The following is a 15,345-nucleotide window of genomic DNA, read 5'->3' on the forward strand; positions in this document are numbered from 1 at the left end:
CGGCTGGGAGCCTCTTTGCTGGGGTGGCGCGCCAGGCAGGACCCAGCAGGGCCAGAGATGATCAAAGGCCGGGGCACTCTACGGCCCTAGGAGCACCGCGGGAGCCGAGGAGGGGCGGGAGGGTGGGGACCTGAGGAACTGCGCACTGGAGAAGGACGCGCGTCAGAGACCCCCGCCACCGCCAGGATTCGGCTCCAGGCCCGCCCCTTGCCTAACTCAATGCCCCGCCCCGGGTGGCTTTCGCCTCTAAAGCGCCGGGCGAGCGCCTCCAGCCGCCGCACTTTCACTCTCCGTCCGCCGCTACACTCGCTCTGTGCCTGGTCCCTGTGTTTTCCCTGCCACCCGAGCGCCCTCCCGCCCGCGCCATGGACACCAAGGTCGTCGCCGTACTGGCCCTAGTGCTGGCTGCGCTCTGCCTCAGCGATGGTGAGTGCCCTCGGCGGCCAAGGCTGGGGTAATGCTCTGGACTCTGGGATTCCCGCTCCGCGAAGGTCCGTGGCTTCTTTGCCTGCGCCCGCGCTGCCCTGAGCGAACCTAGTTCCCGCCGCTTGGCACAGGGGAACCGAGGCAGCTCACTTTGCATGCTCATTCGTGCCACGTCCTAAGCCCAAAGTATCGCTTGGAGGCTTTGCGCCTGGCAAAAAGCGGCCGGCGGACCTCCAGCGGGCTGCAGAGTTAGGTCGGGCAGGATAACTGGGCAAGAGCGAGCTGGTGGCGTGTGCGGAACTGGTGCTGTAGTGCGCGGGTTTGGAGAGCTGTGTCTCGAGGCGTCCTAGTCGCCTGCCTTCCCCCAACTAGTGCCTTTGGGCACCAAGGTCGGTTTCCAGCGGCGAAGGGGCTCAGAGTCCCGCTGCGCACGGTGTGAGAGATACTATCAGACAGTGACTGTAGGAAAGAGCTCTTTGCACACCAGGTTAAGTATCGCGAAGGGCTTATCTTAGCTGCGAGGTGGGATGCAGCAGTGTTGCATCCACTCCAAGTGAAGTGGGTCCTTTTCCCGCACATTCGCGGGGCTCTCTGCCAGCGCCGGCTGGCGGCCCAGAGCAGCTGTCGGGCTCGCGCCACCAGCCAGCAGCGTTCTGCACAGCTCGATGGTCTGCATCGACGCGGACCTGGGTAGCGTCCACCTACTGCCTCCATGACTCTTCCTGGGGTCACCAAAGAGAGGTCTAGGGGCCGTGCAGGCCATGCACTCTCGTCCTTACCCCATCCCCCAAAACACACCTGCAGACTGGCGCCTTTGTCACCGGCCAGCTGCTTCGGAATAGGAGCTGCACCATGGTTCAATCTCCAAGGCCTTGGGTCCTGGAAATGGTGGTGTCCTGTTTCACTGGGAGAGCTCCTTACCTTTTGACTCTGAAGAGACAACTCAACTGGGTACACTGTTAGAGGACACCGCTGCTGCTAACCAAAATAAACTATTGTCTCAGTACACAAAACAAAACTCTTGTCAATCAGGCCAAGCGTCCTTCCTGTGAGGAGGTTACTTGCAAAGGGCTGAAGGACACTCTGAGTGCTCTTAGTGCAGCTGTGGTCTGTGTGGTACCCAAGCGTGACCCCAGGGCTAGACGGGTTTCTCACCTAAGTGTGGACAATGAGTCGCTGCGGGTGTAAGTAGGGTGTGAGCACCGCTTAAACTGGCAAGAGAGGCTGAGCTAACCCGGTGAATGCTGACTGCATGGGAAGTGTTCTCGAAAAACATGAGTTGCTAAGTGAGAGCTGAAAAGGGTCCAGACTACAGGCAATTTTCAATTTTTTTTTTTTTTTTTTTTTTGCTAAAAAAGTATTCGCAGTCTAAGTCTTCCTACTGACCCCCACCCTGAGTCACAGGACATTCATTCTGTTTGGGCGTTAATGATTGAGGGATCTGGTGAGGGTGGAGTTATCATAGTGCACCTCTCTGGTAAATGGTGGCTGCTCACTCCCTTGGTGGTAGTGGTCGTCTGGTGCTTTGAGGATACAGAAATTCAAGGACCCAGGTCCTTGAGTTCTGGGTGCAGCTGACCTAAGAGAAATACAGAAGAAGTAAGTGCCTCACACTTATAAGTGCCTGGTCAGTGCCCTGTGTTCCAGGCAGGTCCAGTTTCTCATTGTGTGCATCACTTCTACCCTCCTCTTATTGGCTGACTGGGTCAAGCAACTGGGTCCTCAGGTGCCCTAGGCTTCCTGAGGTGGGTCAGATTCCCAGTCCTGCTTGGAGGAGCTGACCAGGGCTCTTGTCTCTGCATTGGAGTAGAATACTCTCTGGAAACTGCTCTGGGAGCTAATCTCACTAGCTTCCAAATCCAGGTGATATCGGAGCTGGTCAGGACTTTTGCTTTTACATGGATTCACACCCAAAATAGTTGGAAAATTTAGTAATAGTGAAAAAAAAAAAAAAAACCTGGAGGAAAAGACACAAGGTTGAACCAGCATCAAGTTTTCCCATTAAGAACACCTGGGAGCTCTATCACTTTAAAAAACCTGTTGAAACTCCCTGCTTGACAGACAGACAGAGGGGTCCTGAGGGTAGGAATAAGAATTGCCTTTGAAGGAAATGGATAATCCCAAGGGGTAGAGGGGGAGGGGAGAGAAGCTGAAAAAGCCTGTGTTTTGAGCAAGGAATCAGCTCTGATTTCTGGCCTGATATCCACTGGTTAGAGGTGCCAGAAAACTTATGGGGAGTTGGGAGAGAAGCAGCCCCCAGTCAACATAATGCTGCTGCTGCTGCGTTTGTGCACTATGTGCTGTCTCCCTTCAAGCTCACTGTTGCTGTGGGGTCGGAGCAAATTTTACCTCACAACCAGGCTCCAGGTCTCAGCCCCCATGCAACACAGAAGGGCCCAAGAGAAATGCAGGGAAAGATGGAAAGCCAGAGACAGCACTCAGAGACCTTCATTCTCAGCCTGCCAGGTCCCATTCTCTGGGTCACTTTCCCAGGTGATCTGATTACAGGGCACCACTGAGTTCCCCTGCAGGGACCCATGTAGTTGCTGGAATCAGCCCTGTGTTGGTGGTTTTCTTTACCTTGATGCCAGGTTTTCTCTTCATGGTTTTCAAGGTTGGTCCTGGCAGGTGGAGGGTGTCTGCTTTTCCTCTGACTTGGTGACAAAATACACTGCTGTTCCCAGGCCACAGCATCCCTCCACTGAATGTAACCTGTAGAAAAAAAAATAAGCCCCTCATGCATAAGACTTGACTCACTTCCACAGCTATTTCCCAAAGGCAACTCTAAACAGGCAAACAAAACCCTAAAATCTCCAAATTAAATATTCTCAGGCATATATGTAATCCTGGATGAAAATATCCACAAATTCAAATAAGTTGGGATATTAAGCAGGGATTGGAAAAATCTTCAGAAAAAAAGAAAAATAAATAAATAAATCCCATCCCCCCAGGGCTTGCAATTCTAGACTTAAAGGGCCTGTCTTAAAGGGTTCCGCAGGAGCCCCTTGCTAATTTACACTAATGAGTGTCAATTATGGCATTTTGCAAATTGGTGAATTGGCAAACAAAGACTGTAATAGGATCCAGGAGACTGTCGCATCCCTGTAAGGGCAATAAAAGCCACATTTGACTCCAGCCTTCGGGGAAGTACTAGGGAGAAGGTAAGCACTGAGCCTGCACTCTGAGGACTCCCAGGTAGGAATTGGGCTGAGATTCTTTTGTGGTTTTCAGGGCTTGAATGTGACAGGAGAAAACTGCAGATGGGGGAGGGCAGCATTCCCCTGAGCTTTGCAGTTCTTGACCCCAAGCTTGTGCCAGAGGGGGAGGGGAGGGAGACTTGAGCCACATTCTTTCCCTTCCCCCTTCCCTAAAATAGTCTTTCTCTACTTGTAGCCCTGGAGAAGTGGAAAAGTTTGCTTTGCCAAGAAAAACTGGGAATCTCAGTGCCTTTAACTGAAACCATTATCTTCTGTAATTCCTACCTTTATCTTTAGGCACCTTGAGCAGGTGGCTTCTCCTTTAATCTCCTTATTCCCCTAGGGTCCAGCTCTCTCTGTTGATTTTGCTCCCTTGTCCTATAGAAGCAGATCCTGAGTCCAGCTAGAACTCCATGCTGCCTCATGAGATGGTCTTTGCCAGAATGCCCTGTAATGTGTAATTCATCACATTGGCCTTGATTATTCACCTACTGTCATTTCATCCCTTGGATCTCCAGTAATGCCTGGCAAGGTAACAAGGGGCCTTGTTCTTCTTACCTCTTCTAGGAAAACCCGTCAGCCTGAGCTACAGATGTCCATGCCGATTCTTCGAAAGCCATGTGGCCAGAGTCAATGTCAGGCATCTCAAAATCCTCAACACTCCGAATTGCTCTCTCCAGATTGTGTAAGTCTTAAGTATCATCCTCCAGTGACTTTGCATCTAATTGATATAGTATAGAAATGACAGATGCTGGGCATCCAGCCTTAACTTGGTGTAATTAATGACAACTACTTTTACCATGAAGACTTTGAAAATGCCATCAGATGTGAGCTTTGAAAGCTACTCTGTCCTTGGCCCCCCACCGGGCTCCTAGTTGTTCTTGTTTCACCTTCAAACTTCCTCCTTTCTGGCACAGCACAGCTGGCTCCCTCTGTACTGGAGAAACTATGGACTTTACCTTGGGTTTGGCCAAAGCCCAGTAAATTAGCCATCCTGTTGCTAGTAATGGTTCTATTTGTTCCATCAGCTTCAGAACCTTGAATTAATCTTTCTCATAGGAAAAGATCACAAGACTCAAATTCAATTGAAGTCATCTTTAATCATTTGGTAAAGCCTCAAATTTTTCAGCTCATTTAACTGCATTATTTTTTTTTCAAGTCCAACCTATGAGTTTAATTTTTTTGTTGTTGTTGGTCTCCACCGCCCTTAGTGTTGATGGCAGCTGCCAACATTTGATTTCATTCATATGAGAAATAAGAAAAATTCAAAATCACACATCTGCAAGGCACAAAGATCTTTCTTGGTGCAGAAGAAAGCCACATGCTTAGAAATCTATTGCTTGGCTCTCCTGCCCTCATGTAATTTTGTGTCTGTACCTAGGGAGATGACAGCTAGGAGTCCCTTAGGGAGGATTTGCTTTCTCAAAAGTCCTAGTGCTAAAAATGGGGTAAGGACACAGCAGTTGAAACAAAAGTTGCAACTTCCCAGATTTTTCCATGAGACATCAACTATTTAAGGTTTGGATTTCTTCATCTTTCTTCTTTTTCTAGCCTTTGCTGCTTTGAGTGTGTTTGTTATTTACAACATGTTTTAGGGCTACAAAAGATGGCTTTTTTTTTCCCTACTTGGCTTACAAAAAAAAAAAAAAATATATATATATATATATATATATATATCTTGTGAAGGATATTTTGAAGATAGTGAATTTACCTAACTTTGAAGCATAGATATGCAGTTTCACTTTCATCTGAATGTCTCTTGAAGTTGAAGAGGCCAAATACAATTCTCAGGTCTGGGCAAACACTAAATTAATAAATAGCTGTTCAGAGATTTGCAGTCTGATGTGCTTTGCAGCAAGCCACATCCCTGCTTTGCAAACCTGTGTTCACTTCATGGGTAGGCTATTTAAAGACTCGGTGGCTGTCCCTGAGCCACTGTCCTGGAGCTTAGTCGTCCTCACAGTGAGGACAGGGAAGTTGGAAATTGCTCTTACCAGGCCTTTATGAAGAGGTTTCCAGAGAGAAATCCAACTCCTCCCCAGGAGTTTTCATATGTGGAAGCTTTGAGTGGAGCTGAGAAGCAGAAAGTTCTGTGAACATCTAAAAAAATAAATGAAGGCTAGGGGTGTAGCTCAGGGTAGTGCAAGGTCCTAGGTTTGATCCCCAGCACTGAAAAAAAAAAAAAAAAAAAAAAAAACAAGAAAGAAAGAAAGAAAAAGACCATGAAGTATTCAGTGAATTTAAAAATTGTTCTGAAACCATTTTCTAGCAAATCACCTGCACTCTTCCCTCTCAGCCTGCACTATTTCTCCCTAATCTCTCTCCCCTCACTGGACTGCCCTCACCCCCCCCAGATTACTGTAGTCCTCCTACAGGGCTACTCTTAAGTCTGTTCCATGTGCTATTAAGATACTCCAGCAAAATTAAAATCTGCTTCTTTCACCTTCTAGTGTCCTCAGAAGTGTTCGTAAACTTCCACATGAAGTCCCCACTCCATTGCCCCTTACATCTGGTCTCAAGTCCTTTAGCATCCTGTCTCCACTCTCCACCACATCTTCTATATAACTTTGACCCCTTTGGTGTATTTGCTGTTGTTTTCCTCTTCTGCTTTATTCACTTGCCAAGCTCCTACTTATCCTTCAAAGGCCAACTCAAATGTCCCCTGCTGTGAATTCTCCCTGGACTCTCCTGTAAAGATTTTTTTTTGTTTGTTTCTCTATCTCTGCTATGGAACCCTCCACACTGCCAGTATTGTGTTTTTCACCCCCCGCACATCTGAGAGGTTCTCCAACTCCAGCTTCAGGGCAGAGCACCCGGGCCCTTCAGGGAGTCCTAAATTGGGTGATTGAGCACATGTGCAAAGTGCAGCAATGCCTTTTTTTCATTCAACTGTACCCTGTGGCCTCTTGTTTTGGCAGTGCAAGACTGAAGAGCAACAACAGACAAGTGTGCATTGACCCGAAATTAAAGTGGATTCAGGAATACCTGGAGAAAGCTTTAAACAAGTAAGCAACACAGCCAAAAGGACTTTCCACTAGACCCACTTAAGGAAGGCTAAAACCTGTGAGGGATAAAAGGCAGAGTTGGTGGGAGGTGGGCCTGAACCCCCAGAGGTGGTGAGCCTGTGAGGCAGTATTGATCTGGGGTTGGGCCTGAGTTTTGCCAGCATATAGACACCGCATTTAAAGAGTATGGTACGATATTGCAGCTTGTATTCATCCATGGAGCTTTTATAACTGGGGTTTGTCTAAGAAATTGTATTATCCCAACCGGTCAGTTCCCTCATGATCATTACAATCATCATCATTCTCATTATCATTTTTTAAATCAATAATTACTTCAAAATCTGTATTTGGTTTGTTTTGGAGCTTTTCCTTTCCTCTCCTGGGGCCTCTGGGCACAGTTGGATGATGGCTTCACAGGGAATTCAAAAAAGTATCCTTTCTGCCAAGGATGCTGAGGAAGAGTGCAGGACACTCCTACAGGGGTGCCCCTCCAAAGATGCCTCTGTGTGGCTCTCTCACACAGCAGGGCTGGGCAGAATCCACTGCCTTCACCCTCTCTTTCAAGTTCAGTGATTGGATTTGGGGGCTCCACCTAGAAGCCACTGCCACTGGGGACTGTGCATAGAGACCCCCACCTGGCCATTCCTGACCTTTCCCTGCCTCCAAAAGCATGCTGCATCTTGCTTCTGCTTCTCATTTCTGTAACCTGATCAGTGCCACACTGGCAGGAAGGAGGGTGATCGGTGGACTCCTGCCCTGCCTCACTCTCCTCTCTTTGCCTCCCCTGGAACTTGGGCCCTCTGTGACATCCCACTTTAGCTTCCTCCGGAATGGAGCCAACCCCCTCCTGGAGGATGTGAAATCATGCCCCCATTTTCCCACAAAAAGACAAGTTTTTGCAGAATTTTAATAAATGCAATTTTAAATCTCAGAGCTTGATTTAAGGAATTTGGTTTCTCTGATTGCCTCTGAAGCCTGTATATACTATGGCGGCTCTACAAACTTTGAGGTTTATGAAATCAGAAGTGAAAAAAAATAAATGAATAACCTTGCCACAAAACAGTCCTCCTGTTCCAATCAGAAATGTGGGCAAGATGAAATTTTTGTGCATAAATGTGATCCACAGATGGCCCTAGTGGTATTTGTAACTTTTTGCAAGGCATTTTTTATATATATTTTTGTGCACATTTTTTTTATGTTTCTTTAGAAAACAAGTGTATTTCAGAATATATTTGTAGTTGAACAATTCATATATTTGAAGTGGAGCCATATGAATGTCAGTAGGTGACCTTTATCTATGATAAACTACTGGCAATTTGTAAAGAAATATATATGATATATAAATGTTATTGTAGCATTTCAATGTTAGCCACAGTGTATTTTTTCACTTGTACTAAAATTGTATCAAATGTGACATTATATGCACTAGCAATAAAATGCTCATTGTTTTTCATGGGTATAAACCTCCTACTGTATGTGGGAATTTATTTACCTGAAATAAAATTGATTAGTTATTAGAGATGAGCTCATAGCATTTCTGAAGACTATTTTAAAAAGCTGGCCTGCTGGTCAGGTGCTGTAGATCCCTTCTGCAGAGTCCCTGTGTGAGTGACACTGCATGGGACTTTGTCTCAAGAACAGATTAAAGCTGCAGCTCAAGTTTTTGTGTCTTTTTTTTTTAACCTAATGAAGTAGAGTGCTAGCTAGTTTTCTGACAAATAATATTTGACTCACTAATTCTCTTCCCCTCCCTCCTCCTCTTCCTCAGTTCTCCTAACATCCTCATGTAATCCCCAGAGACTCAACCCTAGTAATATCAAGCTACCCCATTTTCCCATGTAAAAATCCCATGACTCCAGGCCACGGTTAATATCAGGCTTTCGTAAGAACAGGTGGCCTCACCCCATAAATCATTAAATACCATTCAGCTTGAATCATTTTAATGTGACAGTCATGAGCCAGTTGCTCTAATAAAATTCTGCTAACCAGCTCTCTCCCTTGCTCTCCAGAACAATCCCAGTCATTCCCAGAGGGTGTTCCCCAACATCCAGAAAGGAGAAGGTGGGATCAGGCTGCCTTCTTTCTCTTTTGGGAGGCCACCAATCTCCAAAGCATTATTTGATTTGAAATGCAGAAATTTTTATTTTTTAATTTTATTCTGTTTTACGAGGAAGCAAACAGACTTCAACTCTGCATTGAGAAAGAAGGAAGCCTGGTGAGAGGGAGGGGTGAGAGAGAAGACCAACTGCCTGATCCTGGGCATCCTTCCACACCCTCTGTGGTGTGGATTCCTTATTACCAGTGAGAGCCTCAGGGGGTTGTCAGAACCAGGCTCAGCTCCTCCCATTGGCTATTGCTATAACTGTTTCAAAAGTATTATGCGGAAGCCCATTTAACATTTGTCTGAATAGGGGAAAATGTCTAATTTATTTTAATGAATTACCTATGAATAGCACTTTGCTCAGGGGCCTCCAGGCCTAAGACTGAAGACAGAATTAAACAGACCCATGAGCCTGTGTTAAATATTGTGCAGACTGAGACAAACTCCTGTGTATTTCAACATGATTAATGGTTCTACTAATTTTATCTAAGGGGGCGCAGAGAAGAAAAAGTGGGGAAAAAAGAAAAGATAGGAAAAAAGAAGCGACAGAAGAAGAGAAAGGCTGCTCAGAAAAGGAAAAACTAGTTATCTGCCACCTCCAGATGGACCGCAGTACACTCTGCTCTCCGCGCTTTGTAAATTCGCTCTAACCCTGCTCCAGGGCAGACGCAAGGCACGCTGGGCAGGTGCTCAGACTTTGTCGGGGAGCAGCGCTTTGCCACCCTGGTGGCCACACCAGCTCCTGTATTTATATGCTTTTTTAAGGCCCTTCTTGGTCTGCTAAGTTATGAAGAAATTAGTTGTTGAGAGACTGGGGTAGGGACCTGCGACATGGAGCCTGTGTGCTCAGGACCCTCCTAGCCTGGCCCAGGTCTCCAGCATCACCCTGGCTGCTGAGCCCTCCAAGCTGGAACTCCCACAGCTCCACACACTTGCAGTCTGCAGCCCTGTGGAGACCAGTGTGTGGCCGCCTGGCCAGTGCCCATAGCAGCCTGGTAGTCCAGCAGAGGTGCCCTCACCAGTAGGAGCATGTGTCTTACGCCTAGTCTTCCCCACAGCCAAGCTGTCCCTTTCAACCTTCCCAGGACAGTTGATGACTGACTTGCTCTCAGCCCCAGCCTGAGCTTTTCCCAAGTACCTGTCGCCTGGTGCTCCACACTCTGTGTCCAGGGAAGGGACTTCTTCAGTCCTCCTTCCTCCCCTGAGCTGTATGAGCAGCCTTACCTCACACAAGGGTTTCTGCAGACTGTATGAGGTGAGCAGGAGGGAATGCTGCATTCCTGGAAAAACAGATGTGAAATGCTTCTCAGGGAGCCTCCTCTTCGGGCAGTTCACTTTAAAGTCTTTAAACGGGTTTCCCACGTGGAGGAAAGATATGTTCTGGAACTCTGTGAAGGGCCTGCAGGTTTGGGGACCGTTAACTTGTCCCCTCCCCACTTTTTCCAGGAAGATCTCTAGGAAGGTGTGCCATCCTGGCTCCAAGACACAGCTGCCTCAATCTTTACTCACAGGACATATCTGCCTATAGCAAATATGGTTTAAGTTCTAGAATTTTCCTGCACCCTGCTCCCTCCCCTATCAATTTATATCTCAGATTGGTTTTTTTCCAAGTCTCCAATTTGAACTGGAAATATGTGGACCACATGAGAGGGCAAGGCCCCAATTTCAGCAGTACTTTGAAAAAGGGCACCTTGAATTTCTCTACCCTTCTCTTCACAGAAACACACACACACACACACACACACACACGGTTATAATTTCAGTAAATTGATGCAGAAAGAAGGTTGGAACATGGAGCCAGCAGACTTCAGGACAACCCAGCAATGTCCCTATGATCAGTCAATCCTGGGTCCCTGGGTTCTGTGCACACTGTGTCTTCATGTGCTGCCTTATGATTCCAGCATTAAGCCAATAGAACAGTCCACAAGACATGAATGTCTTGTCAGGGTACTACAGCAAAGACCTTGAGTTTCCCACTGCCATATTTTTTATCGGATAGCTCTCCCAGCCCATGTCCCTCTCATCAGTTCTGAGGACATATGCCTTAGCCTTTGGGTATTCAGGGATGTCCCCCTCCTCCTCCTGCCCTCCCCATCTTTTCAGGCATCTATCTGTTGGTTGGGCTGCTCAGGACTGCCATCCTTCCTGTGGAAGCCAGCTATAGTTCTGATCTGTGGAACCTTGATGGGGAATTCCTACTGTTACAAAAGCAACCCAGAAGGTCAGACCTGTGTCCCAGACAGCAGCTCTGTGTCTGGAAAGTGTTGGCTAGTTCATTTTAGGGCAGCTGAGGGCCAAGCTAAGGCTGCCATGAGGTGGCAGACTGCTTTCTGCAGTGCCTGAGGAATGCCACCTCCAACCCATCCCAATCACAGGAGAGCCATGGCTGTGGGGACTAAAAATGGGCACCACATTAACAAACACAAGAAGCACTGTTGGTCTTTATGTGACTCCAGGGGGCCTCTCTGTATTTTACAAGAGGCTTCTGAAGCTCTTACAAGGGGCAGGCCCTGGTCTGCTGAAGACAGAGTCAGGATGGAAGAGCCTGAAAGCCTGTCCTGGATTTCGTGACGGGTTGAAACTAGGAATTGCCAGCGCGAATTGGCAGCCAGGTGAGAGGTGTGGGTCACTGTTCACTGCCCAGCACAGGTGACTCCTGGAAGGTTCTACTGCCCCTGCACCCACCCCTGGCTACCTGAGGCCAGTGGTATTGGTGTGGCATGGGCAGAGAGCTCTCAAGAACAAATGTGGGTGGTTGGTGAAAGCCATGGGAAATGCCTCTTCTCAGGAAACTCTGAGACCTGCGGATGCCCAGTAGCGCAGAGCACCTGCCTTTGCTCCAATGGATGTGTGACTTCAGCGTAAGTTCTTTTGGCCCCCTCAGGCAGGGAGGCCACAGCACTGATGTCTGCAAGGTTCAGGCAGTAGAACTTGTCTGTCATGTACTATGTACTGTTGTGCCATGCCTCCCCGTGCCATTGTGCATCTGCCACACCCTGTGCTTCCTGCCACCATCTGTCTTCTCTGCTTCCTGCCTTACCTCGGATTTCTCTGCTTCAGCCCTGGCCGTGTCTTTCCCAGCACCCCTGCTCTCTCAGGTCTCTGATGGAAGACACTTGGCCATGATTTGGAAGTAAGGAGTAAGGGCCCCATGGCTCCTGCCAGGCAGCCGCCTGCTGGAGTAGGGCTCAGAGTCCCAGGCTTGCTGGGGGAAACCTCCTTAATGGTGTCTCCTCTGTTCTTGTTAACAGGAGGTTCAAGATGTGAGAGGTGGGTCAGACGCCTGAGGAAACCTTACAGAAGGAGCCCAGGTCTGAAGTCAGTGTTAGGGAAGGGCCAACAGCTACTTCCTCTGCTCCTGGGCAGGGCTGAATGCATTTCCAAGGGCCTTGTTTTTGCACAGTTTGCTTTAATTTCACCATTTGATTATGTAGCAAAAGCAAATGGTGTTTATTTTTCATTTAGTTTGATTATCCAATGTCATTGGTGACTAATAGGAACTTAGGCTAAGGCCATTATGTTATTTGCCTTATTATAGTATCTTTCCCATGGAGCCCCCCTTCTCCTCTGATTAGGGGTTCCTACGTTTAATATCTCTCTAAGCTGAGACAGGAGGCTCACCCCCTTTCCAAATGGAAGCCGGGGTCTGCCTCCTCCCTGAGGATTGCAGGGCTTCCTTGGGCTGAGGCAGGAATGTGAGGCCAGGGCAGAGTGAGACCCACCCCTCATCCCGTGCTCTCCTCCACATCCCATCACGTCCTTCTCATCATTCTCTCTCTCATCCATCATCATGTGTCTCCAAGACTGTCTCCATGATCCTGAAAAAGGACTCTCTCAAGATGAAAGCTTTCATTGAAACTGGGCACCAAGAAGGAAAGCCAAATACCTGGTGTTCCCTGAAAACACTGTGCACATCCATGTCTTGTTTGGAATATTGTCTGTTGTCCAATTCTATGTTTTGTTCAAAGCTGATGTCCTCATCCATGACCAACATCTTGGTGCATGCACTGCCCCTTCCTCCTGTGCAAAGGCTGAGTGTCAGGAGCCGCCCCCTTGGGCACTTTGAACAATTCCTGATTAGGGCTGTGATCAAGCTGAATCTGGTTCCCCCACTGGCCACAAAACTAGGTGGATCAGCAGATAGAGCCCATAGGAATGCTGTTTGCAGCAGCACTGATCTCTGAGGACTGCTAACACTCAATGTCTCTAGAGTTGTTGATATCTTAAAACTTCAGAGTTTTTTCCTCCTGGTGCCAAGCTCAGTATTGTTCTGGAAATAACAAGGGGAAAAAATATCAATTTTTATTATTATTTTCAAAATAAAAATCATAAAATAATCAATCCTAGGTATGAAAATCCCTTCCCAATTAAAGTCTAACCATCTTCTTCACCATTTGGCAATGCCATCATGTCTTACCTTAACCCTGGACTTCTCTCCTGGCACATGTCAATATGCACTTCCAGGATGTACAGCCAGGCATTCCTCTAAGAAAGTAGGATAAAATTCCTGACATTTGAAATTTTCCCTTTAAGAGCAGTCTATAGAGTTACATTAAACTGCATTAAAATGTAGGTACTTGGATGTTTTTGTATGTTTTGTTTTTCATTCAGTCTCACTAATACCTTTCTCTTTTTGGTTAAAGATTCTAGTGAGACACTTTAGTGAGGAAGATGGAAAAATGAGGAGCAAAGCAAGGAAAGTTATCAGTTGACATGACATTGTACGTAGCATGGAGAAAGGAAGTTAAAAAGAGATTTTACTTGCAGGTGTTCTGAGATTTCATAATCTGTAATTAGTAATGTGTGTCAGGCATTTCCATAAATATTAGCTTAAATTGGTTTTTTATAGAAGAAGTAAATCCATCTACCAAAACATTTCCCCCAATTCAAACATAAGATTTTCAAACCAGTTATGTTATACTAGGGGAAAAATGGGGTTAGGAGATCTTTATTAATTATAAGAACACAAAGCTAGTTTAAAAATTCTCTTTTGCAATTAACCCATCACTACAAGTCTTCTGATTTATACATGAAATAATTGAATGTTCAGTGAGACAATAATTTTCCAGGTAATCCAAGATATCCTTCATGGAAAACTCAGGAGCACCTCCCCTCTGGAATCTAGGAACCAGGACCATTAAATCTCTTGCTTCCAAAGAAACAAACTTGACCATAAATCTCAAGTAGAGTTACGAAAGGAATCATTTGTTTCTCCTGCATAGGGGGAGGAATAAAAAAAGAGTAGAAACTCCAGGGAAATAACAGTTTTCTACTAACAATTGGCTCCTAAAGGAGACTGCCTGGCTGAAGAAAATATGCATTTAAATGGTCCATTTGCAAAGGAAAAGTCTCTCCCCATCCTAATCCCAGTTTGCTTTCAAAATACCAGTCAAATGCATCATGGAGCTGTTGACTAGGGACACCCAGCTGTTCCTCCTAGTCCTGGTGCTGCGGATACCCTGACATTCCCTTGGGCTCCATGCAACCTCCTGGGTTATCCTTCACCCCTGACACTAGCCTTTGCATCAGGACTGGGAAGGGGGGCTGGGGGCTCACAGACGCGCTGTATGTTGGAATCTAAATCTATGCCATGTGTTGTTTTGCACTGTTGTTTGTCGCCCTCTGGCCAAGGTACTGAGACACTAGCGAGGAGGTGCAGGAGGGCCCTCTGCTCTCTACCTGTTCACCAGAGATCAGAGATCACCTCCTAAGAAAGTCCGTTCAGCTTTGAGCAGAAGGTCTGCATTGCAAAAGGTTGCAGTCTCCCCTGGGGGATATCCAGAGAACTAAATCTTTTCATTGCATCCCACTGATCCTTCCATGATGTGATTTTCTCTCTGAAATTATTACCCAGGGCTCCCCAGTTGGGAGTTGATCACCTTTCTCATGTAGTGCACCCTTTTCCAGCTGGATGAAAATTTGGGGGCCCTATTCCCTCTGCACAGCTCTCCTAATCCACTCTGAAGGACCCCCATTCCTGGAAATGCTGCCTAGAAATCTCCAAGTCCCTCAAGCAGACCACTGACAAAACCAACCTCGCCAGGCTCTCAGTCTTTGAGCAGTGATGGGTTCAGTGTTAAATGTGATAAATACTGTATTTTATATTGTTTAAATTGCATCTCCCAGATAATGTGAAAATGGTCCTGGAGAAGGCAGCTTCCTGTATGCAGTGTGTGCTTTTTTTTTTCCCTTAAAGTAACAACTCTGAGAAACAACAATTTCTACTTTGAAGTCATATCAATGAAAAACTGTATCTGCACTTATAATTTTCCTAATAAAGATCTGTATTCAAATGTAGCCACCAAGAATTTGAAATGAGCATTACCACATAAAATTTTTCAGACTTGGTTTTTCTTCCTTAAACTCAACACTAGTTGCAGTGGTTAGTGGGAAAGGGCCATTCATGTAATCACAGGCAAAAATTCTGGGGTCACAATTGCTACTCCTGACCCTTAGCAAAGTAAAGCTACTCCCTTTTCTCTGGGTTTTGCTGGGATCTCTCCTTAAAGGCAAAACTAGTACTCTATTTCACAAGGTGGGATTTTGATCCAGGGTCCCAAGAATTTTCCCAACGGCTCTGGGAAAGAAAACTTCTACTCTGCCTTTATCAGTCTTG

General features: G+C 46.6%; 1 protein-coding gene across 2 annotated transcripts; it reads left to right on the forward strand.

Annotated features, from left to right (window-relative positions):
* The first annotated feature begins 228 nt into the window (after positions 1-228).
* On the forward strand, positions 229-15,026 carry Cxcl12 (C-X-C motif chemokine ligand 12). Of its 2 annotated transcripts, none has more exons than XM_046458392.2 (4): positions 229-426; positions 4,191-4,308; positions 6,542-6,628; positions 9,221-11,974. In XM_046458392.2, the coding sequence occupies exons 1-4, from the start codon at positions 366-368 to the stop codon at positions 9,312-9,314; spliced, it is 360 nt and encodes a 119-aa protein (XP_046314348.1). In that variant the 5' UTR covers positions 229-365; the 3' UTR covers positions 9,315-11,974. The 2 variants fall into 2 exon arrangements, with proteins under 2 accessions (XP_046314348.1, XP_046314349.1); XM_046458393.2 differs by lacking the exon at positions 9,221-11,974 and adding an exon at positions 11,981-15,026 and having other exon boundaries at positions 242-426.
* The last annotated feature ends 319 nt before the right edge of the window (positions 15,027-15,345 follow it).

This window comes from Marmota monax, unplaced genomic scaffold (assembly GCF_021218885.2).
Source record: "Marmota monax isolate L192 unplaced genomic scaffold, Marmota_monax_Labrador192_F-V1.1 WCK01_AAM20220418_F8-fsc00161, whole genome shotgun sequence".
Lineage (NCBI taxonomy): Eukaryota > Metazoa > Chordata > Mammalia > Rodentia > Sciuridae > Marmota > Marmota monax.